Source organism: Drosophila teissieri, chromosome 2L, assembly GCF_016746235.2.
Source record: "Drosophila teissieri strain GT53w chromosome 2L, Prin_Dtei_1.1, whole genome shotgun sequence".
Taxonomy (NCBI): Eukaryota; Metazoa; Arthropoda; class Insecta; order Diptera; family Drosophilidae; genus Drosophila; species Drosophila teissieri.
Genome location: NC_053029.1, coordinates 2,071,106 through 2,095,005, shown reverse-complemented (window position 1 = coordinate 2,095,005; position 23,900 = coordinate 2,071,106). Strand labels below are relative to the sequence as shown.

The following is a 23,900-nucleotide window of genomic DNA, read 5'->3' as shown; positions in this document are numbered from 1 at the left end:
CTCACACACACACACACACACACTTGGCCATTTGATAGATGGGCAATAATTGCATTTTATTTGGGGGCCACAACGAATAATATTTGACTGGCGCAGTGGCCGGCAATGCAGTTGAGCTATTTCATTGAGGTCGTCCCATTAACTTGCGGCTCTCGTTACGGATTTCACTGGCCCAGTGTTTGGCGTCCCCACGCCCACTCCCTATCCCACTGCCTATCCCACTCCCACTCCCAATCCCAAATCCATCCATCAGCTGGCGGGCAAACATGAGGGCCGTGCCTAAGCCAAATCCGGAGCTAATCCTGTTACAGCAACTGTATCAACGCCTCGCACTATCATCGATGGCCAGTAAGTAGGCCGTGCCACGCCCCCCCACACAAACGGCGCCCCCTTTGGTGCAGTTTATTTTGCCGGTCTGTGTGACATATATCAACATGGAGCTGCTGCTGCTTCCCAGGCTATGACTATGGCCATGGCTATGGCTATGGCTTTGGCTATGGGTTTGGCTATGGCTCCACCTGCATCAGCATATTCAATGTGCGGTGCACACGGCGTATGCGCAACTCGGTGCCGCATAAGCGCACGTCAAGTGTTTGCCTGCGGCCACCTCGACCTACTCCTCCTCCTCCTGCTCCACCTGCTCCCCCAACCGTGCATCCGTTCATCCGTCCATCTGGCTATCAGTGCTTCCCCACAGCACTTCCTCTGAAGTGCCCTTGTAGCCGCTGGCAGTGCGATTTGCGTTCAAGTGACCATAAAGCATTGCCTCAATGTTTGGGTCATATCTGCCACTGCACCCCGAGAAATATTATTTGATTTTCATAAATAAAAGGTGGATAAATCAATGGATAAATCAATTCATGGATAAAAGGTGTTGCTCACTACTCACTAATTGCTGCATCTATACTCCTGTAAAATCCCATCAATTCTGACACATACATATTTCCACGTTGGAAACATGGCCTATAATGCATAGTTATTTTTCCGAGTGATCGAACACACCCCGTTCCGCCCACCCAAGCGATTATGTAATATGCAAATTGAAAGATTAAGCGGTAGGCATAAAGACAGAGCAGCGGCGAGAGACTGGCTCCTTTGAAGGATATTCGCCTGCCGCCCACTTGCTCGGGGAGAGATTTAACAAATTGATTTGCGTTGCGTACCTGGGCCTTGGATTCGGCTTCTCGGCTTAGCCCCGCCCGATAAGCCCCTTTTAGTGGGGATCACCACCCAGCGGAAGTGACGTCAAAGGGGGAGGGGGGAGTGGTGGGCTACCATGGGCATGGCCAGCCCCTTCGGTGTTTCGAGCCTTGTTTTCCTGGCCCTTGTTGCCTGTCACTCCGGCGGGCTTGGCCTTTTATTAGCCGGTCGTATAGAAATGCTAGCTTCATTTATTGCCACGACGAGTACACCAATTTTCCATTAAAATTTCACCCCGACTGCTGCTTGTGTGTGTGTGCCTGTGTGTGTGCATGTGACAATTGCATTTGCGCATTTCCATTTCCGTTTCCGCTCTGCCATCGCCATGCGGCAGGCGCTTTCTTTTGCTTTCTAGCTGCTTTTGGCAGCAGCGGCGAACGGCAAGCGTCAAGCGGCCTTGGCCGCACCCACCCACAGGCCACCCACAACCCCTCGACCGCCGAGCGCCTCCCACTTGGTCGCCATAAATTGCCAGCCGCATCCATTCATATCTTGGGCTGCCTCCTGGCTCGCCATGCATCATCGTCAGCGGCATCATCGCCGCCTTGAATTATGCGCCAATAAATTTGTTTGCTGAAAACTCCACCTAAATCGGATTTCCCCCCTCCCCCCTCCATGCGGCATTTAAGTATATATTTAATTATTTTGTGTGCACATTCGAGAATAATATCTGCAATCCCCTTCCCTGTGCATTCGCCGGCGAACATGAAATTAGCGAGCGGCAACAGTGCGTATGATTAACACTAAATGCGTTCCCTGTCAAAGTGCATAATTTGCATTGCCAATGCGTGGCAGCGAAATGGAAAAAACAGTACAGTCACATAATTTTGCTTATTTTGGCAATTAGCTGGAAAATTGACGCTTCGAAATCAGAGTTCATTTGCTGGAACTGGCGAGGGTGGATACAAAATACCCTTTTCAAAACCACTTTCGTCATACATATTTTACTAAATCACACAATATCAAAACGTGATAAAGTGGGAAGATATTCTTCAGCGAGGGTGGACCGACGAATTGTGGGTAATGGTTGGCTTTCAAAGAGCGCACTAATTATCCGCTTTATCCGACGACAAGTTTATACTCTCCATCAAATAACCACATCCTTGCCAATCTATTTTCCATATCAATCCGTCACTTTAGCGGTCCATAAACAATTGGCTGTAAAAGCGAACGATTTTATGCTCTTGTCACATGATAAACTGCGCTGAAATTATGTTTATTAAACATTGAAAAATGCATCGCAAATCTTCTATGCATAAGTGACACTTACTACCCGCCGCGGCGGGTGCTTTTTATGGGGCAACGTAACTCAGGGGGCAGCTTTGGGCTGCGGGGCCAGGGGCACCAGGCAAGGGGGCACGGGGCAGGGGGCAGGGGTCACAGGGCATCTGCATCTGGGTGCAAACTACTAAAGCAACCCACGTGAAAGTTATAACTTGGCATTAAATGCGCAAAACCAAGCGTGGATATCGTGGATACACGGCTCCCTAACACACAAACACCCAAACACACACACAGGCAAACACACTCGCATCTGTATCTGTGGCAATAAAATGCAGTTGAGTGCCATGAAGGGGGGCGACGGGTGCGGTCGGTGGGCGTGGCTGGCAGGCAGGCTGGCAGGCGGGTCCTGTGAAGATGCTGCTCCTCCAGATGGAACAGACGGGGCAAATGTGTTGCGCATTTCGGTGGCAAAAGTTGCACAAATGTGTGAAAATTGTACAACACAAACAAGCGAAAGGAAACAGGACCCCGGAGCCCTGGAGCCCTGAAGTCCTGGAGCACGGAGCCGGCAGGATCCGGAGCTGGTGGCGAATCTTCGCAGGACGAGTGTAAAATGCAATTGAAAAATGCCACAGTTTTGCATAAATCAGCAGGAAAGCGCCGAAAATGGTTCACAAACAAGCAGCAGCAACAACAGACCAGGATCCGGCTCAACAACACAATGGGTGCGGGGCGGGGTCAGGGTGCTGCAATGGGAGGAACAGCAGCAGGAGCAGGAGCAGCCAGGAGTCGCAGGAGCTGGCAAACATGGCCGCAGGCAACCCGTAAACATGGCCAACATGTCGGCGCTGGTAAAGGGAAAAGTCGGCAAATGGGGGCCACGGACCGCCGCAGATATAATTTACTGATAATGCAATTGCCGTTCGAGCAAACGCACGCGCCACCTGCTGCAGCATCATCCTGGCCATCCTCGTCCTTTCCGCGCTTCGCGTCCTTGTTGCACGCCCGACTAAGCAAGCAACTTCCTAGAGCCGAAAACCGCTGAAATGCGCAAAAAAATTGAGCAATAACAATTACACTCGCCACAACGAAACTTTAATGCACTGCCGCGCAAGTGAAATGCTCGAAATAAAATACTACAAATAAGAGTGAGAGCTCTAGGCTCTTATAGGTACTAAATAAGGCTTTTACCAAAAATGCTGGTACTTATTTCAGGGATTTTTTAAATATTTGTTGTATCGACTAAAATACAGTATTGCATTTGGATAATAAGTTGTATTGCAAGAGTGTTGATTTTCCAGTTGGGGTATTGTAATCACATTTTTGTTAATACAAATGATAATTCAAAGCATTGGAACCAACTGGTCTTCCGGCGCAACTGGGCTCATTACAGTAATGCTGGCTGGAAGGATGTGGCCCGGAGTTCCTACAGCCGAGCGGAAGAGCAACTGTCAAATATAGCGAACGCTGCACTAACTGCATAAATATTGCAATCGCATGACTCGCCTGGATCGGCTGCATGGGGCAGGGGATTGATAGGAAGGGGGGATTGGGGAATTGGGGGACGCGGACTTGGTCACGCTGCAGTTGACGTTTTTCCCTTTTCGCTCCGAGTGGCAACTAAACCGGAGGAGAGGACACATAGAAAACAGTTCAGCCGGCGAGTCATCATCCAGTGGCCACCGCCGCTGCGCATACAAATTTTATTCGCTTCCGTCGGGCGATTGCCAAATTAAAGCTGCCGCACTTGGACTTAAAGCGCGGCAAGGGGAGTCCCCGCGCATCGTCCTGTTTGAAATTAAACAGCAACAATCGTTACTTTCCATTAGTGCCTGGGCGGGAAAAAAAAAACAAAGGATGTCGAAGAAATAGTGCTTTTTGATTTTCGGCGATTCTTGCTTTGCGCTGGGAAATTGGTTCGAGCGTTTTTCCCTTAAAAATCGGAGAGTGAATTTCTTTTGTTTGCTTGACAATCGAACGAGTTCGAAAGTTTCCGCATGAACACAGGGCAAGTACAGTGACCTCTCGCTTAATACGACTTGATAATCAAAATGCGTAGAAACCTTGCTAAGTCGATTTGATGGAACACCGAGAGCTGTTTTGCTTGCTAGCATTTGCATTGAATTAAATCCAATTTGCTTAAGTAGCACATAGAGGCAATGTAAATATAAATACAAGTACCTTGAAAGGAGCTCCCACTGCCGGCGCCTCATGACACTTTCCATTTGCTGGAAGTTCACTGCTCGGCTAATTAACTCAATTGCAGCTTTTCCGGGCTCGGGCTCCGCAATTCTTCATTAGCTGGAAGTCAAAGTTTACGATATGCGATTATTTCACTCCAGCGAAGCTGTCAGTACTTGGATGCGGATGCGGATGGGGATGCGGATGCGGATGCTGATGCTGCTCCTTTGTGAGTGAGTGACTGGTGTGGCAGCTAGGTGGGCGAGTGTTTGTTTTATGAAGGAAAATAATGTACGATACCACCGCCACGCCACCCAACTGCCATTTTCCGCAGAAGCCGCATGCCACATGCCGTAATTGTTCTGGCCTGACTTTTCCAGCCCAGTTTTAAAGGTGCTGCCGAGCGTTTTTGGCCACGCAGTCGCAGCTACAGTACAACTTACAACTTATGACACACGACGTGGGCCAGATACCAGATAACTACTATATTTCCAGGTCGAGCCCGAACCAAGTACTCCATGGCATAATCTTGGAATTTGGAGCGCTCCTCCTTGGCACTGACGCCACACATTTCTGCACTCGAGGTGTAGGTGTATGTGCTTTTTGCCTCGGTGGCGGCGTGTTGTTATTGTTTAATTTGCGCAAAATTCAGCTTGTTGTGTGTTGTTTTTGGCTGGGGAATTTGCATTCGAAATTTTGGCATTGTTTGTCCTAGGAATTCGCATTTCCATTACACTAATTCATGTATTTTATTACACTTGCCTGCTCCGCACTCGCACTCCCACTCGGCTGTCGGGACTTGGATTGGGATTTGCAGGCGGACTTTAAACATTTTGTTGCAGTCGAATAATTTATGCAGTTCACTGTTTAATTGCACAGCTCCGTTTGCGGGTGCGGTGCGGTCATAGTTTCCAAGTTTATACTCGTGCCGGGGACTGACGCTGCCTTGCATCTCTTCCAGTTGAGTAATAAGATTATTAGTTCCACTCCGGGGCACAAACACAAACGCATTATAAATCTATCCCCAGCACACGCACACGCACACGGACACGCACACAGCCGCACGCACGCCCACACAGCCACTCCCCCTCGTTAGGGGACGTCCTTGCTGCAGGACCTCTAAATTAATGCCAATTCACAAGTCTTCCACAACTAGGCAGCAGCCGAGCTTGGCTTCTGAAAACTAGTTCCCTGGCTCTTTCCAGAAAGTGTCAATTGAACTGACACACCTGTTTTAATGGTTAATATTTCACATTTCCCATTATCTACGAAACTACAGTGACTCCTTAAATATTATTTATTTCACCTGATATGAGTATATGGTGTATTTACAATGGCAACTTTAAATAACGAAAGGAAAGCGCAAATATACCAATAAAATGGTACTGCAATTTTAAATATTTAGGCAAATCGAAGCCAAGCTGCTTAACTTTGCAGCTATTTCCTTTGACTTAGTGTAGCCAAGCTGTCGATGACTCATTTAAATGTCAATTACACGAACTTAAATCCAGGCCAGGACATTGCCGAGACTTTCAGTTGATAAATTCAATTAAATAAATCTGTGAAATTCGAAGAACTACTACTAAGCCAGGAGCTTAGGCGGTGGGTTCAGTGTGCAACTTACGTAACACGCAAATATTTGCTTAAATTAACTGGAATTCAATGAGGGATGTGGCTTATGTTCGCTCAAGGCTTTTCCTGGGGCGGCCTAATGTTTAACTGTAGAAGATTTGAATAATTATCCTCATACAGTCGCTGCAGTTGCTCCAGTCGTTCGTGTAACTGCTTCTGCCCGGGATTTTCGTTCAAATGTAACTGGGTTAAAAGGCCGACATTTCTGTTTCTCAAAACCACGGAGTCGGCCAAGTCTTGTATTTGCTCATTAAAGGCTTGAATGCTTTGCTTATTGCCCTCATGACAGCGTTTTAGTTTTATCACGGCGAGGCTCACGAGCTCGGAAAACTCCTCAAGGCGCAGGCGATGCAGGTGGAGTTCATGATGGGTCTCTTTCTGGAAATCTAGGAGTCTGGCGAAGTCCTGATTTCCATTCCGCTCCCTTACTTTATCCATGTCCTTGTATGCGGGGGATTCTGACTTGGGGGATGCTTGGTAATTGTTTAAACTTTCCTTCTTTATTTTTATGTTTTCAAACTTCTGTTGCAGGCTCATTACATCATAAGATGTACCAGATGCCGATGCAAGTTGTTCAATTCTCTGCTTTTCAGAAACAACAGGGAGCACACACATGCCTTCCCCTTTTCGATGTTCGAGGACACCCAACAAGAAATTGAGTAATTCCAGCACATGGGCGATGGCTTGTGTGCTGTTCGGCGTTTGAAGCCAGCTTTTGTTCACCTTTTTGGTGTAGTGCAGCTGCTGCAGTGCCTCCATCATCTGCTGCACATAACAATCCCTGCTAAGATGCGAAAATGTTATCCCATTAAAGGCTAGGAGGCGCACTAGTTGTTTCACAAAATCCGAGATAAGCTGACGTAACTGGAAGTCCGTCTTTTTCCGCCATTCCTTTGCAATCTTTTCCAGCTCCCGCCGCAGCAAATCGGTGCGCAGCTCAGTTTTGAAGTCCAACTTTCGCTTTGAGGTGGTCAGCTTGATTGCTCTGCTGGATTCATGAAGCCTTTTCGGATCCTTGGGGTACGAAAATCCCATCTGAGGCACCAGCAGCCTGCTCGATGTATAACTCGTCCTTGGTGGCTTTGTCTTTAGGCGGTCAATGGAAGTTGATGCCAACCGATTGGTTATAGACTCTTGGCGCTCCCGTTCGAGGATCAATTTTGGGCGGATAGGCTGTGGCTCCGAGGATGGTATGAATGCAGGGCTGTTAAAGAGCGGAAATCACTTTAGGCGTTGAATTATGGACTAGGTTTCGTGTGGGGAAAGCTAGTAGCACTTTAATATCAATACGGATTATAAATTAATTGTTTAACTCAAAGTACGCACATATGGGTTTTTGTCTACTCAACAGACAGCGTTTAAACTTTTAAATCTTTTCTAAAACTTAAATAATCGACAACGCATTCTAGAGCAATTTCCCTTTAGAAATATCCTTAACACACCTCTTTGAAAGTTCTTGGTTTTCCTTATTGAATTGGGTCGCTAATTTCGTGACAGAAGCTCCTCGATGCGTGGACCTAAGATCCTCCAGTAGTTCCTTAGAACGTTTTGGACGAGGTTCCGAAGAGGGTACGGTTTTGTTGGTACGGCTATTGTGTATAAAATGATTAGAAGTTGTTAATCATTAATCATCAACTTCACATTACCGGAGCTCTGGGGTTTTGGGTCCTTCCCAGGTGCGCTGTCTGCCTTGGGATGCCAACAATGCATTTTTCGATGGCACTTTGGAAGCAGAGGAAGATCGAAATAGTGATCTCTCCAGACGCTGTAGCAATTGATTAGGGCGCTCCAAGCCGAACTCGGCATCGGTGACGATTACGGAAGGTATCCGCATCTCTGGCTTTTTGGGGCTCTGGCAGTTTCGTGGGGTTAGATATCCTTTTCCGGGGGTACACCTACTGGACCTCTGCCTTTCCAGCAATTCCTTGGTGCGCAAGGGTGAGCAGCAGCCCGGAGTTCTGGTGGAATATGTCAAAATAAGTATGCAAAATTACGCAAACTCATTGCCAAACCCACCGCACATCTGGCGATGTAGCCATACTACTCCTTTTTCGAGCGCTTAATGTAAATGTTTTTAATATTCTTCAGGATATTTACACTTTTTAAATTTCAACAACAACAAGCCAGTGACAACAAACGCTCATATGTCAATGACATAACAGCATCTGGCAACGCTGCCGCAGAATATACAAGTGGCAGCACTTGGCGATCAACAGTGGCAGCGCCAAAAAGGATCGATAAAATTATGAAACGAAACGGTTTTTTAAAAGCAAAAGTGAAATCGATTCATGTTCATTCACCAGACAGCTGAAAATAATTGGCACTCTCCAGCAATTACAAGCAGCGCCCGCCGCTGCCTTTATTAACTTTAAAACTGCATCCATTGGGTAAGGCAACGCGGGCGGTGAGCACATAAATCATGGATGAAAGTGAAAATTGGTTGCACCTACCACGAGCACGGGCTCCCATGTGGGCGTACAAGGTGCTGCGTCCGCCGACCCATGACCCCGCCCATTTGCGGCGTAATTACGAAACAATACACGCGTCGGAAGCGAAGCCAGCAGGATGCCAGCCAGGAATTGAGAGGCAGAGGGCCAGGAGCCCGGAACCTGGAACATGCAGCCAGGAGCATGGGTTCAGGAGCCAGGGGGCCGCAGTGGCGTAGCCGCAATCCCCAGAGCTTCGTGAAGGTGTTATTTGCGGGGTGCCCGAATAAACACTTTAGAAAACGTAGGATAAGAAGTCCCATCATATACCCAATACGATGAAAATCCAAAGTCAAGTGGAAAATAGTCCAGCAAGCCAATTAGTTTCTTCATCGCAACTAATCACTAGACTTTGAAGCCACCACCAAAATCCTCTCAGTGCACACACACCTACACCTGTACACTGTATAGTTTTCTTGTTTTGACTGCTGTGTTTTTGCAATTTAACCGCAATAAATAATGGAGCAGCTTGTTAAATTTGAGCGCACGCCCACCAGGAAGCGCTGGAAAAATGTAGGTTAGACAGCCGAGGATAACGATAGCGATGATGGTGGTTATGATGGCGATGATGATGATGATGATGATGTTATCAGTGGCCATTTCACTGGCTGACCAAAACGAGACTCGTTTGGTGTGGAAATGCGATTTATACATATGCGATATACATTTTAATTGCGGGGCATTAAAATACAAGTGGAGGCCAAAAATGCGCTTAAAATAATTACATTTATTGCCGCATCGCCGATTTGGCAGCCAACTAAGCGAAATCAAACCGCAAATGTCGACACAGCACATCCGTAACGGCCTCAAGTATTTTAAGAACGATGAATTATTTGAGCGGCCATGTATCACTAAATAATTTTGCATTTATTTTATATAATACAGTACACATTGCATTAAACTAAATAAAATCTATTTAATATATAATATATATATTTAATATGTACTCGTACACAATCAACCCTATATACGCCGCACCTCCTAATCCTCCGATTTGTCTTAGTCCGCACTTTTGTGTAGCGTAGTTAATATACGAATCGCTGTCGTCGATCTCTCTTCGCTACCTTTAGTTTTGTTAACAACAATTATTGCTATTTGAATTCATTATTGGTTTAAGTGTATTCCTTTGTTTGTCGTTTAAAATCCTAACGTATTTTGTTTGTTTGCGGTGTTTCAAGTTCTCACGATGTCTCTGTCAGTGTTAGTGTGGATATACATATTTAAAATATAGTTTCTATTTAGATTTCTGTGTATGCTTGATAAACAATTGAACAGCTAAAACAGTTTGCCAGTACACCAAACTCAGTTCGTCAACAATTTGAATTCGGTCGAGTAAACTATTTACAAGTGGAGCGTATCAATATAAATTCACCAATAGTGGTTAAAAACATGCAAGCCGGGGCTCGTTGTACAATTGAACTAGAAGCAATCAGAGTGCAATCTTATGGCGAAAACGTAACATTTAGTTGCGATTGCTAAACAGTTTGATATCAGCCAAACGGAGGGATGCCTTAAACAAACCCAAGTTCAAGTTATGAATTTATTCTGGGAATGGCGGTGCTTACGTTCTTAAAGGCTTAGCTAAACTGGTAGGTGGTTTTATTTTTATCGGCGTAAAACAAAGACCCAAAGAAATGTATCGACAACTACATTTGAAGATGGTCGTAAAAAAATATTAACAAAAGCGAATCATTCAAACCGTATTTTAAAGTTACAGAGCAGAGTTATGCAGTAGATAAATTATGCCTAACAAACTATAAATATCTCTAAAATAGGCTCTCAATACATTCATACATACATCGTGTTCAAGTTTCGCGCACTTTTAACAAATATCTCGTTTGATAGCGGTAGCGAACATAGGAATAGACAGACAAAAGTGTGTGTTGCGTGTTTACAGTATACAGTAGTAATACATACGTATGTAATAATAATAATAATAACAGTAACTATTTAACGCAACGTGGTCGTCAAATGGAAAGGGGGAGGGGACGGTAAAGCAGGCGCTTAACTGGAATTAAACATTAATCAACAAACCGACCACAAATCGACTGCCACTCATTCCTGGCAGAAGCCCTCAGTCTCCTCGATGGCAAAGGTCAGCTTCTCCACCAGCTGATCGTAGCTCTTGTACGGCGGCAGGTCCAATCGATTGAAGCAGGTGTGCGAGCGCGGCAGCCACGTCTCCTTGCCCACCTTCTCGATGCAGAAGCGCTGCGGCCCGTTGGAGCCCATCAGCTCGGCGAATCCTCCGACCGGCACGCGACACGTGCCCGTCACAAACTGCAGCAGGCGAGCACGCTTCTCGTTATCCGTCTCGCGAACAAACTGCGGAGGCAATTACCCGGATTAGCGAAAAGAAGGGCACAAAGCACAAAAGCAACCCACCTGCCAGAACCAGACAACTTGCTTGGAGTTGCGGTTATAGTGCCTGTAGATTGTGTTGCGCTGCCAGTCCTCCACGTCCACGTCCTGCATGCCGCACAAAATAAGCTCCAGCTCGCGCTCATCAAAGTACTTGAGCCACTCCAGAGGCACCACCTCATTGAAGCCTTCCAGGAACGTCTTCGTCTGCTGCTCAATGCCCCTGTAATAGTAATCCATTAATACCGAGTCAAAAATGCCACCCATTAGGGCAAATATATTGACATTATAATAACACAATGTCGCTTATCAAATAAAATGCTTACCGCGTCATCCGCCACTCTGTCATGAGTGTGATGTACTCCTCCTTGTTCTCCTCCGTGACCCGCTCTTTCTCCCCGTTCTCCTTCAACTCATGATGGATTATCTGGCCGAGCACTTCGAAGTCCACGCTAAACCAGAGCTCCAACCCGCACTCATCAATGTTGTTATCTTTCACCCAGATAAGCGAGTTGTAGAACTCTGGATCGATCGTCTCGATGTCCTTGATGGTCAACTTCTTGTTCAGCATGCGCTTGTAAAATGGCATTGTGAATCCACTGTAGATAAACCTTCCATGATACAGGGCCATCGCGATAAAGCGACCGATGAACTTGAAGTACTGCAGGTGATCGGGGTTCACGTACGAGGCGGGGTTTATCTGCAGGCTGTAGTTGTTCTTGTTCGCGTACTCAAACAAGCAGTACATGGGATTCAGGACCTCGTGGGAAAGCAAGAAGAACCACTCGCGAGATACTCCACCGTAATCCAGTCCCTCCTCGCCACGGAATATGATATAGAGCCGCCTTCGGAGTTCGTATGCCGGCAGACGCATGATCTGGTGGTATGAATCCTCGAACAGGGTTTGCCGCGTCACCGTGATCTTGATGTGCGATGGCAATGCGTTGCTCTGGCACAAGTATCGGAACTGCGACAGCTTCCAGCGGAAACTGCGTTCGTAGGCGCGTGGAACTCCGTACACTCCCTTAGCTCCCTTGGGAGCCCCTGGTCGAGGATCCTCGAAGGTGGTTCGTCTCGTATTGTGATCCACGAAGAAGCGCTCACCGGCGGCGGTATAGCGGATTTCCCAGCCGGGTGGAAGCGGGCCCTCGTTGATCAGACTCACCTCCTGGCCCTGCGTGCGTGGATCCTCCCACTGGGTGGTTCGGTTTTTGTGGTTGACAAAGTACACTCTGTTGTCCGATTGGATCTGTTCATAGTAAATTAAGGAATGCGTTGAAATAACTACGTTTTAACATGTGGACAAACGGTTTTACCTTCTTCTCCCATCCATCTGGTAGGGGACCCAGTGCATCCTCGTCGTCCTGCGTCACTTGGGCCGTCACCGCCGTTGGTTGCTGCTGCTGCTGGGAGTACAGGTATCGCTGGTTGCCCTGGGACACAACGTGGGCCCGCTGACCCTGCCAGTGCTGGAAGTGCATCAAACGCTCACTATTCGGCCGCTGCCAGGTAGTTTTTCTTGTGTTGTGGTCTACGTAGTAAACGCGACCGCGCCCATCTTTCCTGATCTCCCAGCCCGGGGGCAGCGGCGTTGGTTTCTCCCAGTAGGTGGATCGTGTATTGTGATCTACGTAGTATCTCCGACCATACTGGTCCAGGCGGATTTCCCACCCTGCAGGCAGCGGCTCATCATCCGCTGGTTGTGTCTGCAGTTGCGGATCTGTGCTTTGGCTCACGGGCAGTCCAACGCCGGGCTGTTCAATTGGTGGGCCTGCTACTCCAGGTTGTCCTACTGCTGCTCCTCCACCTGCTGGCAGATAAACAGCTGCTGGTTGTGTATTCTCTGGTAGCGCTCCGTACACTTGGGTTAGAGGACGAGCTAGTGCGGGAGCTGGTGGCTGCTGGGGATACGGAGCTGTCTGCGGCACTGCCGCCCCACTGCCATTGACCATTCTCAGGGGTTGCGGTTGATTCTGGGATTGTTGCTGCTGTTCCCACACCGGGGGCGCCTGCGTAGATCTCCTTTGATCTCCAGATCCATTAGGCAAAGGAGAGCGGCTTTCTCCGCCGTTGCTATTTCCACTGCTAGAGCGTAGTCGCATCCGTGCCCGAACTCCGCCGTAGATCATGCAACTTCGTCCGGCGGCCGCATCACTGACCACCGACGGATTGACTGCCTGGACGGGTGGATTGCCATTCTGTTGGCCACCTACTGGCTGAATCTGCAGCTTGCTCATATCGAGTTTGAGGCCATTGAGGATGGCCACTAGCTCGCCGCTCTTCGTCTGGCGATTGTCCGACTTGCTGGTCACGAACAGATCGATGGTCAGCTCAAGGAACTCGCACCGCCCATTGTAATGCTGCAGAATGTGCGCCAGGTTAATGATCCGCTCTCCAAGCATGGCATCTTTACGGAAACTGGAGTGATCCAGCACTTTGAAGTGCAGCGTTGAATTGGGTGTGATCTACCGACGATAAACCAGGTGGATATCACAAATAATTGGTTATTATTATTTTTTCTACTCACCAGCACTGTGAACTCCTCATTCCACTTGGGCAAATAGCTGTTCTTTACCAGGTCTGTTTTCCGTTTGCTTTTGCTGTCAATCAAGAGCTCCACGTAGGGATTTGGCTTGAGGAAGCCATTGTTGCGCAGCGAAGCCTCCTCGACTGAAAGGATTTCGGGCCATTATTGATTGAACAGAATGTTTCACTTTCTTTTGTTTGCTCACTTGTCACGCTTAATTGATGATATCCTTGATTGCCGCTCCCACTGGCCCCCGCCCCCGCCCCCGAACTGGAAGTGGGCGTGGGGCTGGCGGATCCCGCTCCATTCACCGTCTGCCCGGCTTCCATGCCGCCGGAAGCTGCACCCGCTGGCAGCCCATTTCCATCGGCCATTTAGTGGCTGAGTGTGTGAGTGCTCCTGGTGCTCCGCCTCCTCCTCCGCGTTGTATTCCTCCCTCTGGGTGACCTTCACCACCGCGGGGAGCTGTCGTTCTGAAAGAGAAAGCGAGTATTGAGTATGGTGGTGTTGACTATTGGTGGTGGAAAGTATCGAATGGGAAATTGCGTGTTCTGGAGCTGATAAGATAAGTCCGGAACACGGTCTACATACGTAAATGGTTTATCAATACCCGAAAATGTACAACGCTGTTGAACAGTGAGCTTTTATATAGTGGTAATAACAGAGAACAGAATATGTAATATGTTCACAGTGTACTATTGGAACTTGAAGTGATTTACTAAGCACTTTTTACGTGTTATGCAGTTTCCCTTAGTCGCATTTAATTCTTGACTACTTAAGCACCTAATCTTGGGAGGAGATAATGCCAGCTCTATATCATTATGAAAGCGACTATCCGCAGATAAGATATGGCCTGTTTAGCTTTGTGTATTATACATATTATACATATAGTGTAAACGACAGTATGGCAACAAAACTGTTTGCGAATAGGCCTTCACTTTTTTGGGGATATAAACAAAATGAGGGCTGCAAAATTGGCGGTTACTCCATAGTTGGGAAAATAAAAATACTCCTATAAAAAAATGATGTTAATTATATTCCAAAACTAAACGAAATGTACTTAATTCCAAGCGCGATTAATCATTGGCCACTGATTATTAATATACAGAGTAATATTTTTTTTCCAAAATATGTATATTCGTTGCCGTGACTAAGGGACGCCAAAGATAAAATTGAAGGGAGCTTTAAATTTTGTAGAAATTCCCTCGGATAATTTTACTGATAAGAGCACTTGATTTCGTGGACTTTACACTTCTGGGAAGCACCGTATTATGGCCTATTAATTTCCTCCATAATTTGCGACTGTCACGGGTGTGTGCGTGTGTGTTTCCCTGTACTTTTTCGAACACACTCCGCGCCGATTGCTGGTCATCCATAATTTTGATAGCAAACACCCCGACTCACAATAGATTGTATAATAATGTTGCCATGTGAGTCATCGACAACACGAAAAAGAAAACGGCAAGTGAATTGAGTTTCAGTTGTTGAATGGCTATTGCATATTGATTGTGTGCAGGAAACAACATGGTCGATATGGCGATACACAAACCAAGAAATACAATAAGTTAGTTATATACTATAGTCCGGGCTGAAATCACATTGCTTCATCGCTTTGCTTATCAAAACGCTGATAGTCACATTTTTCTCGCTGTGTACCGATTGCGATTTCCCTTTTGCTTGGCTTTTCACTTCATTAATTTGCCCAGAACACGTGAGCAAGTGCAGCTTGTTTACCATTAGTGTTTGCTCATCAGGTTCTGTGGCCAGATTGAAATCGATTTGCAGCGGCTTTGCATGGATCTCAACGGGACACATTCCTCCGATCAATTAGCACACACTTTCCGGCTCATTTCGCCTATCATTCGAGTGCTTATCAGTGGGGCGGATGAACAAAGGGGAGCTATCTGGTGGGGCAGCCGGAGCGCGAGCCAAGCGAAGTAATCAGCAACAGCTGTCAATAAGTCTAGAATGCACTTTCCGCTGGTGGAGCGTGGTGGCGGAGGGGGAAGGCGCTTGAGGGGAACTTGAACTTCCTTGAATTATCGACCGCAGGGCTTAGTCACCCACACAGCGGCACTATGCTGTAGTATATATATATATATATATATATACCGTGGTCATGTAACGCACGCCAAAAAAAAAGGTAACTACCTCTCCCACTCCTTCTGTGGGTGGGCGTGTGTGTGTGTGAGTGCTTGTAATTGAGGCAAAGGTCGCGACTTCCGTCCCGCTCGCACTCGCTGCCGCCGCTCTACCGCTGGCGAATTCCAATGCGAGAGGCGTTCCTTATTGTTTTTAGCGATTTCGGGGGGTTTCTCTCCTCCGTTTTCCTTTCTACCTGCGCCTTACCTTCTGCTGCTGCTTCTTCTTCTGGCTCTGGGGCTCCTACAACTTGCGCCTGTGTGTGTGATTGTTGTCTCCTGTGTGCGGCTGCATGTGTGTGTGTGTGTGCGGGATTCTTAATTGAGTTTCCCGGACCACGAAACTGATGGCTGAATTATTGCACTAGTTGGCGCTGCCGCCTTCGCTGTGATCCACGTAATCGCGAGTAGTTGATATCGCTGCACTAATTGTTTATTTGTTATTTTGTTTCGCTTGCAAGCAGCAATTTCTAGAGCTGCAACTTTGGACGATGTTTTTCGATACTACTGATACTGCCACTCACTGCGGCAATCGATATTCTCCAGTAGCGTGGCAAGGCTTGTACGCTACCTGCATCTGGGTTGGAGTATTCGCTAAATTGCCAGCTTACGTGTTTATTCAGAGTTGCCGTACTAACTAAAAAAGGGAGCAGCGAACCAGATTTGAAAAAGACCGCAAAAAATCATGAGAAATACAAATGTATTGCCCGCAGTCAATGAAAACGAAGGTAAATAATCAAACGCAAAGTTATGCACCAACTAGTACTTTTAGTCTCCCCGATTTTATTTTAATCTAAGTTTATTTCTCTATAATCAAGCAGGTCCATTAATATTCATTAGTCAATTGCGTTGCTCATTGAATTTCTATTAATGTTATTTAATGAGGCGCCTATATAAAAGCGCGGATTCAGTGCGTCAAATAACATTGTGTTTGGCGGTAAACAGTGCTAACAATGCTGAAATACGCTTTGCTGTGTGGGCTTCTTGCTTTAAATTTGTCCGGAGCTTTGGCAGAATCCGATATGATTTGTCGTTTGACGGACGCTCCTAGCCAGTGCGGAGCATTCTGTCTGTCTACACTAGCGCCCGTGTACAATAAATTGGGAATTCCCAACAATCTGGCGAACTGCAGTGAATTAAGCAAGGCTAACGAGGTCCTGGTAAGACAGAACACTATGGATAGCCAATTGAATGCTCTGCAGAATAAGCTAGCAAGCAATGAAGTCGCACTGACTTCTCTGCAGGATAAGCTAGCCAGCATTGAAGTCGCACTGAACTCTTCCTTGGACAGAAAACTGGATAACAACGAACAGAACTTTACTAAACAACTTAATGGCTTGGAAAGCAAACTTTCGGACCTAGGGGCAAAACTCTTAAAACACGACGGATTCCAGCGAATCGGCTCAAAATACTATTACATAGAAGGAAAAACCCAGGAGCGCTGGCACTTTGCTGCAACAACTTGTTACGCTAAGCAAAGTGATCTGGCGTACATTAAGGACGCTGCAGATCTTGCCGCCATTACGTCGAATGTCTTGAGAAACACGTATTACTGGCTGGGAATCAGCGACTTGGCCAACGAGAACCAATTCTTATCCCTATCCACGGGCAAGCCGGCTTCCTTTTTTAATTGGTCCCCGTGGAAAAAAGATTCCACCGATGTAAACAACCCGAACTGTGTGTGTTTATACAATGGGAAAATAGACGTTAAGGAATGCATAAATGACTTTCTGTTTATTTGCCAGGCAGAGAACCCTTAAGGTAAAAGAAGAGTTTTTGTACGCAAATAATCTTTAAATTTCTATATATTCAGGTGTATAATTGTATACATGAGAATGGATATATGGCCATATGCAAAAGCCTCATTGATATGCTCATGATAGAACGAGATGGCTAATGCATACAACAAGATTAGCGCGAATCATATTGGGAATTGTCTCTTCTGGGAAATGGGAAATGTCTTTTCTGCCAGTGGTTGAGTTAGTTGAAATTAGACGACAAGTGCAGTCGCATTGAAAAGAAAAATAAATATTGTTTTGTTTAATTTTTGCTGGATATATATGTATGTGTATTGTTACTGGGTTGTATATGTATTTGATTAAAACAAAATATAATAAAACCTTTGCTGATGTCGTAACAACTGTGCTCTTTTATTTAATCCCTCAGGCCTTCATTAGCTTATGTCTATTACTTTATGGTTACTAAATTTACCAGTTTCACGTTATATTGCACTTTTGACCAAACAAACTGCGCACAAAAAGTGAAATTTCCTTGATTCTCCGATCTTTCCAGTAGCACAAAAACTATTTGTTTAAACAATTATTAGCACTCGTTTTAAATACGAGCACTGAGAGCGGAGAGGCCAAGAAAATCCGTCACATACTGTGTTGTTTGTTCGCTTTCGGACTTTTTCACACATTGTCCGAGTTTCAGAGAACGCGGTTCAAAGTGAAAATTATCAAAATTTAATGTGTCGACCGCTCTGGATCCGCAGTCATTCGTGTCGCGGGCTTCGAACGGAGCAGATCGGAAGTTACGACTACGGACTGCGCACCACGGGCGGAAGGATTACGCGAAAAGGATACGCGATGAGGGAGCTGCTGGTTTACGCGTTGGTCGCGGGCTTGTTTTACTTTTCCGAAGGTAAACTCCGCCAGGAAGTGAATTGCGACAGAACTATACATAATGTATCCATCAGTTTTTGGTTTTCCTATTTTTAAGGGAACTTTTTCATGAATTTGTTAACATAACTAACTTAGAAAGTGCCTTTACCCATGCTAATTTGTGTACATAACTCCTTTTTCCATTTCTGCACTTGCTCAACCCAGGCAAACCGTGCCCTGAAAAGACACGCCCCCACAAAACCCGCTGCGACGCCTTCTACAAGTGCCGGGAACTGCCCTCCAACTCGCACGTTTGGATTCCGGTGAAATGCAACGAGGGACTGGTGTTCGAGTCCAGTTTGGGCAGCTGCGTTCTGCCTGGCGAGGATTGGGAGTGCATCACCCCGAGCGAGATGAGCTCCACGCAGTCGCCTGGAAGGCCAGACGCGGACATTCTGATAGTCAACGACATGGATGAGGCGGGTCTGCTGTTGAGCGAGTCCAGCCACAAGGACGATGGCACCGTGGAAATAGTTCTGGACTCCAAACTGAGCAGTGAGGAGAACGACGATAATGAGGAGGCGGTCAAGAGCAAGCCGCCACCGGACGAGGACATGGACATCTCCTCTAGTCACAATTTCGACTCGAGTGGCGATGGGGAACTGGTAGAACTGGATTCTCCCGCTGGTCTGAAGCCTGAGAACCGTGAGGAGGTGGCTTCCAGCAGTATGGAGCACCGAACAGAAGTGGAAAAGCTGAGAACGGAACTCAAGCAGGTGGCTGGTATCAGCGAAATAGCCAAGCCAGGATCTCCGATCGATCCCAGTTTGACTGCTCACCTGCAGAGATTATCCCAACTGATTGATGGACTGCAGCAGACCTACCAGAAGACAGATAAACCTCAGACGGAAATGCGCCCAGACCAGTTGAATGCCTTCCTGGCGCACTTCGACATAAAGAACCGGTATGAGATGATGAACCCCATGGAACAGACCTCCTCCACGATCACCACCACCAGCAGTACCACAGAAGCACCCAAAGCAACACCAAGGCTACCGCAACCCACCTCGAACAAGACCCGTCTGCAGGAGCACCTGAGCCGCCATCGCCTGGAGCCGGAGACGAAACTAATGCTCAGCAACGCAGTGCCTTACTCCGCGCATGGGACCACGGGACAGGGATATGCCAACTCCCAAATAGTGGTGAATCGGCCCGAAGGCTCTGTGATGTTTGCCCTGCCGCCCAATTACGGAATGAGCCAGGAGCAGGGCTCCTATGTCAACCACCATCCCGCTCAGAGTCACGAGTACAGCGATCATGAGCCCAAGATATCGGAGGACACCTTGAAGACGGTTCTGGAACTGTCCAAGCAGATGATAGCTGCACAAAACCTGCCCAAGGTGCTGCCCAATCCGAGCTTCAATGGTGCCTATTACCAACCCATCCTGCAACCTGTTTTCATGTCACCCCAGGGCAATCCCTTCCAGCAGTACTACGGCATGCCGCCTCCCTTAAATCCGCACTACATGCAGCACACGAAGCACTCTTCTGGAGGCAGTTCTTCGAATAATGGCTACAACAAGCCGAGCACCACCATTATTCACAACAATGTGATACCTGTTCACCTATCCAGCACGAGTTCGGGGGAAAAGGAGGTGCTGGACACGTATGGCAATAGCTTGGGCGTATACCCCAGCATGGATAAGCATGTGACCGCCAGCCAGGCCAGTGGCATGGAGTACATGACCACAGCTCGGCCGGTTACGATCGCAACGACGGCCAGCACCTACTCCGCCCAGTATGGATCCCAGTCCCCGTTTGCCAGTGACTACACCTTGACCACCCCGCGACCCTTTGAGCAGCAACCATCAGCCGCCACAGTGGCCACCTACTACACTCCCAGTCCGCATCTGGGTGAGCACAACGCCAATAGGGTATACCAACCCACCGAGTCGTATCCCACGATGAATATGCCACGACCCATGGACATGTTTCCAGGACAAATCGATGCGGACAGGGTGAGCATTCGACCCAATTCGCAGAAAATCGAAAGCATGGAGATGGACGAAGACATGATTAAGGCCACCTATCAAAGTGGCTCTGGAATTGGGAATGGCAATGGGAATGGGAACACTCTTCCTCACGTACTGACCTACAGCAGCGACATGAGCCAGCAATTAGCACCTTCGAATGGCTATCTGGAGCAGAGTTATAGCCACCAGCAGCCGCAGCACCACCATCATCCATATATGCCCAGGCCCAGGCCCAGACCCACGATGAGCAGCAGTATTTATAGTGACTCGGATGGCAATATGGAGATGAGCATGTTCACCAGCAGTCCGAATCTCAATCCGTTCAAGGGCGGCAGCGTGAAGTACCCAGGAAGTACTTCGCCCAATGGCCAGCTGGTAAACTTCAATGGGAACTTCATCAGCCTGGATGTCTTCCAGAAATCCATACTCCCCCTGATGACCAAGTCGCCGTCCGCCCTCAATGAGCTGGGAAACGTGGAGGTCATCACCTGTCAGGCGGGCGTACGGCAGCCCAATCAAACTGACTGCACGCGATATTTCGTTTGCAGCAAAAAGGATGGCAAGGTCCTGTCCTACTCCTGTCCGCCTTACACGGCCTTCAATAAGCAGACCAGGATTTGCGATGCCCCCACCTATGCACAGTGCAGCAATGTGATTCCAGCCTTCAATGGCTACACCATAGATAGCAATCGGAGGCTCCAGATGGACGCCATCAAGATGCTGAGTGAGGCCAAGAGAAGGCAGGAGGCTGCCTTGAAGGCCCAGAGCATTGCCAATCTGCTCCAGCAATACGGAAGCACTCAGCAGGCGCAACCGGGCATTTCCTCCAACGTAGAGAGTGATCCGCTGGACTCGTATGTGGTCAGCCTGCCAGAAGTCAGTCTGGCCACCACCACCAGCAGACCCACCATCATCCAGAGCAGTAGTAACGTGAGTAGTGGTGGATCGTCGACTCCCGCAAAGAAGAGGAAGTACTACTGCAAGGAGGGCGATAAGATCCCGGACCAGACCTCCATTTCCAGCTACTTCGTGTGCTACAAGAACGCCCAGGGTCAGATGAAGGGCCACAAGATGAGCTGCTCCAAGAGCCTGCTCTTCTGCCCCAAGACCCTCATGTGCACCCTCGCATCCAAGTGCACCGACTAAGCCGTTCCAAATTGTTGAGAATTTTTCCACATTTGCCACCTTAAGTTACATGCCTAGACGCTAAGTTATTTATTCTAGTTTTAGTTGAGACCGAAACGAGACCTATTAAACTTCTGAAAACCCAAAAAATGTATCTGTGTGTTTGTTTTCTTTTTTGGGAAAGTTTCTCGGCTTGTTCTAGAGCGAATAAGACCTTGCTCTTCCGGTTTCTGGGCTTCAGCTGGAAAAACTGACCTTCTTAAATGGCCCTCCGAACGTGATATATGCCAGGCGGTCACTAAAACCCAGGGGCGGATTTATGGTAAATATAATTTAATTTATGAAATATCAAAACATTGATAAGTTGAAAGAAAAACTTTTTTCTTTATTTTGAAGTATGAAGTAATTGGTTTAAAATATAAAAACCACGAGTAGTACCCATTTTCTTTAAATATTTAAAACCGGTCATACCAGAAATTGCAACACTCGAATAATATAATATTTATCACACTAATGATGGATTATAAAATAACCAACAGTTCCCACACCAAATAATTTAAAACGACATGCTTTCCTTACTCTGAGTTGATTCCGTCCCTGTTTTTGGTCACTGACCAAGGCATCTAAAATGATTTTCACTTTTTTAATGGCTCCATGAATATTTTACTTGTTTGTTTTTAGTGCGCTGCCCAAATGGTCACTATTACATGAAACACTTGACATTTACGCTCGTACGGCCAAGATCTAGTTTAATTATAAACTCACAAGAGTAGCATAAAAAGTGAGTGCGAATGTACCGTGTTCTCACTGGTTAACAGTGCTACAAATTTGCAAGTATTAATAAATGTGATTTACGCGAATAACTGGAAAATTTAGCGTTGATAGTTATTTAGTCAAGTGTAAAAAAATCGTTGCATCGGCCGGGAATCGAACCCGGGCCGCCCGCGTGGCAGGCGAGCATTCTACCACTGAACCACCGATGCTTGGGAGTTGGGTGTCAAATTGTAAATATGTGTTATGCTGACGAACTGATCATTCTTCACACAGTTTATAAATAGATTCTATCTAAGTATATTTGCATTCGCTCCAGCTTATCAACTTAACTGTAATGGCAAAACTCAGATTATTAATGCCAAAAAAAGATGAATGAAAAGAGTGAGGGCCTAACATTTGACGAAAACTAACCTCAAGTTTAGACTTTCTTCTGATTCTTGCATTTCACTTTCATCTTTGCCTTCCGAGAGACATTACCCAACAACCCATGAAGATGCTGCATTTGACCCTGCCCCTGCCCGGAGAGATTTGGATTTTGGCGCGCGTGCCCCTCTAGAAAGTGACAGTTTTAGTGCGCACTTCTAGGTAAAATCCACTTTCTCCTTCTGCCGCACTCAGGCCCTTCCGTGCTATCCATACTCTAATTAGTTGCTAATAATTGTTTAAATGCAGACGCACAACACTTGACTCGATGAGCACGCGTTTGATGGCTAGAAATTGTTGATTGGTGGTGCCCAGTAATTTGACACTCACGCGCCACCAAACTCTCACTGAGCCATATACACTGCATATATCTGGTCAGAAGAAACCTCGGACCTCGGACGGTACAGTTCACAGAAGGGGGACTTGCGTAACCCTCCTTGAGTTCATTGGCACTCCTTGGAGTCGCGTTACTGCAGTTGACCTTTGGAGACCTTGGAAAGAAAGTCGTTTGACTCTTATGACACCGGTTACTAGTATATCAACAGTATCAACAGGTACAATAATTTTCAATGGAAAAATATAAAACTTATATAAGTGCACACCTTGGGAAGTGCATTGTATCATGTGTTTTGTAAAGGTGGTAAAACAAATCTGTCTCACCATGTTTTTAGGTTTTTTAACTGGTTAGCCCCATGAATGCTGCCGTAGACTAATAAAACTACAGCAGTTCCGTTCTAAACAGTAGATTTTTATTACTTTTAACCATTTGAACCAACCCTCCGCCAACCGATTGATATATAAGCTTTTAGAGTTCTCTCAACAACTACAATTCCATTACATTTACTAAATTGTAATTAGTATGACATCTTTGATTTTTGCTTTGCGATTCAACAACATTTAAAAACTACGTTTCAACATTTGCATCCACATATTGCTTTTAGGAGAGCACAGCGAGGGAGAAGGATTTGGGATTGTATTCGAGTTGGACCAGAATTTGGCCTTATATTTTTCGATTTTCGATAGAAGAAATGCATATAAACATTGCTCATTGTGAATGTTTTGACAATATAACGATTACAATTAGTTTTTAGTTCAGTATGCTACAAACTCTTCTAGGGTTTCTCTGGGTTCTCTTTACACAGCGCATCTAACAGTTAATTAGAATAGTTTTCGGAATTATGGCTACTTAT

The 23,900-nt window shown here is 46.6% G+C and overlaps 4 protein-coding genes and 1 non-coding gene across 7 annotated transcripts; 2 read left to right on the top strand and 3 right to left on the bottom strand.

The window, feature by feature from the left end:
- Window positions 1-5,916: 5,916 nt before the first annotated feature.
- Window positions 5,917-9,331, bottom strand: LOC122621113 (kinetochore and Eb1-associated basic protein). 3 transcript variants are annotated; one of them, XM_043798872.1, is made up of 4 exons: window positions 8,254-9,331; window positions 7,884-8,195; window positions 7,680-7,826; window positions 5,917-7,441 (listed from the first exon to the last, which is right to left on the bottom strand). In XM_043798872.1, exons 1-4 carry the CDS (start codon window positions 8,274-8,276, stop codon window positions 6,292-6,294), a joined length of 1,632 nt encoding a protein of 543 aa, XP_043654807.1. In that variant the 5' UTR covers window positions 8,277-9,331; the 3' UTR covers window positions 5,917-6,291. The 3 variants fall into 3 exon arrangements, with proteins under 3 accessions (XP_043654807.1, XP_043654814.1, XP_043654822.1); XM_043798887.1 differs by having other exon boundaries at window positions 7,377-7,410; window positions 8,254-8,482; XM_043798879.1 differs by lacking the exons at window positions 7,884-8,195; window positions 8,254-9,331 and having other exon boundaries at window positions 5,917-7,410; window positions 7,680-7,746.
- A 238-nt stretch (window positions 9,332-9,569) lies between these two features.
- On the bottom strand, window positions 9,570-16,254 carry LOC122625214 (E3 ubiquitin-protein ligase Su(dx)). The gene is made up of 7 exons (XM_043805220.1): window positions 15,961-16,254; window positions 13,817-14,084; window positions 13,612-13,754; window positions 12,401-13,549; window positions 11,411-12,333; window positions 11,109-11,307; window positions 9,570-11,048 (listed from the first exon to the last, which is right to left on the bottom strand). Exons 2-7 carry the CDS (start codon window positions 13,983-13,985, stop codon window positions 10,779-10,781), a joined length of 2,853 nt encoding a protein of 950 aa, XP_043661155.1. The 5' UTR covers window positions 13,986-14,084; window positions 15,961-16,254; the 3' UTR covers window positions 9,570-10,778.
- A 451-nt stretch (window positions 16,255-16,705) lies between these two features.
- LOC122626478 (accessory gland protein Acp29AB) lies at window positions 16,706-17,796 on the top strand. Its single transcript, XM_043806754.1, has 2 exons — window positions 16,706-17,513; window positions 17,566-17,796. The coding sequence occupies exon 1, from the start codon at window positions 16,706-16,708 to the stop codon at window positions 17,510-17,512; it is 807 nt and encodes a 268-aa protein (XP_043662689.1). The 3' UTR covers window position 17,513; window positions 17,566-17,796.
- A 468-nt stretch (window positions 17,797-18,264) lies between these two features.
- Window positions 18,265-21,534, top strand: LOC122626496. The gene is made up of 2 exons (XM_043806779.1): window positions 18,265-18,395; window positions 18,581-21,534. The coding sequence occupies exons 1-2, from the start codon at window positions 18,341-18,343 to the stop codon at window positions 21,532-21,534; spliced, it is 3,009 nt and encodes a 1,002-aa protein (XP_043662714.1). The 5' UTR covers window positions 18,265-18,340.
- An 891-nt stretch (window positions 21,535-22,425) lies between these two features.
- Window positions 22,426-22,496, bottom strand: Trnag-gcc. The gene has a single exon. It is a non-coding gene; the product is annotated as a tRNA-Gly (tRNA).
- Window positions 22,497-23,900: the final 1,404 nt, after the last annotated feature.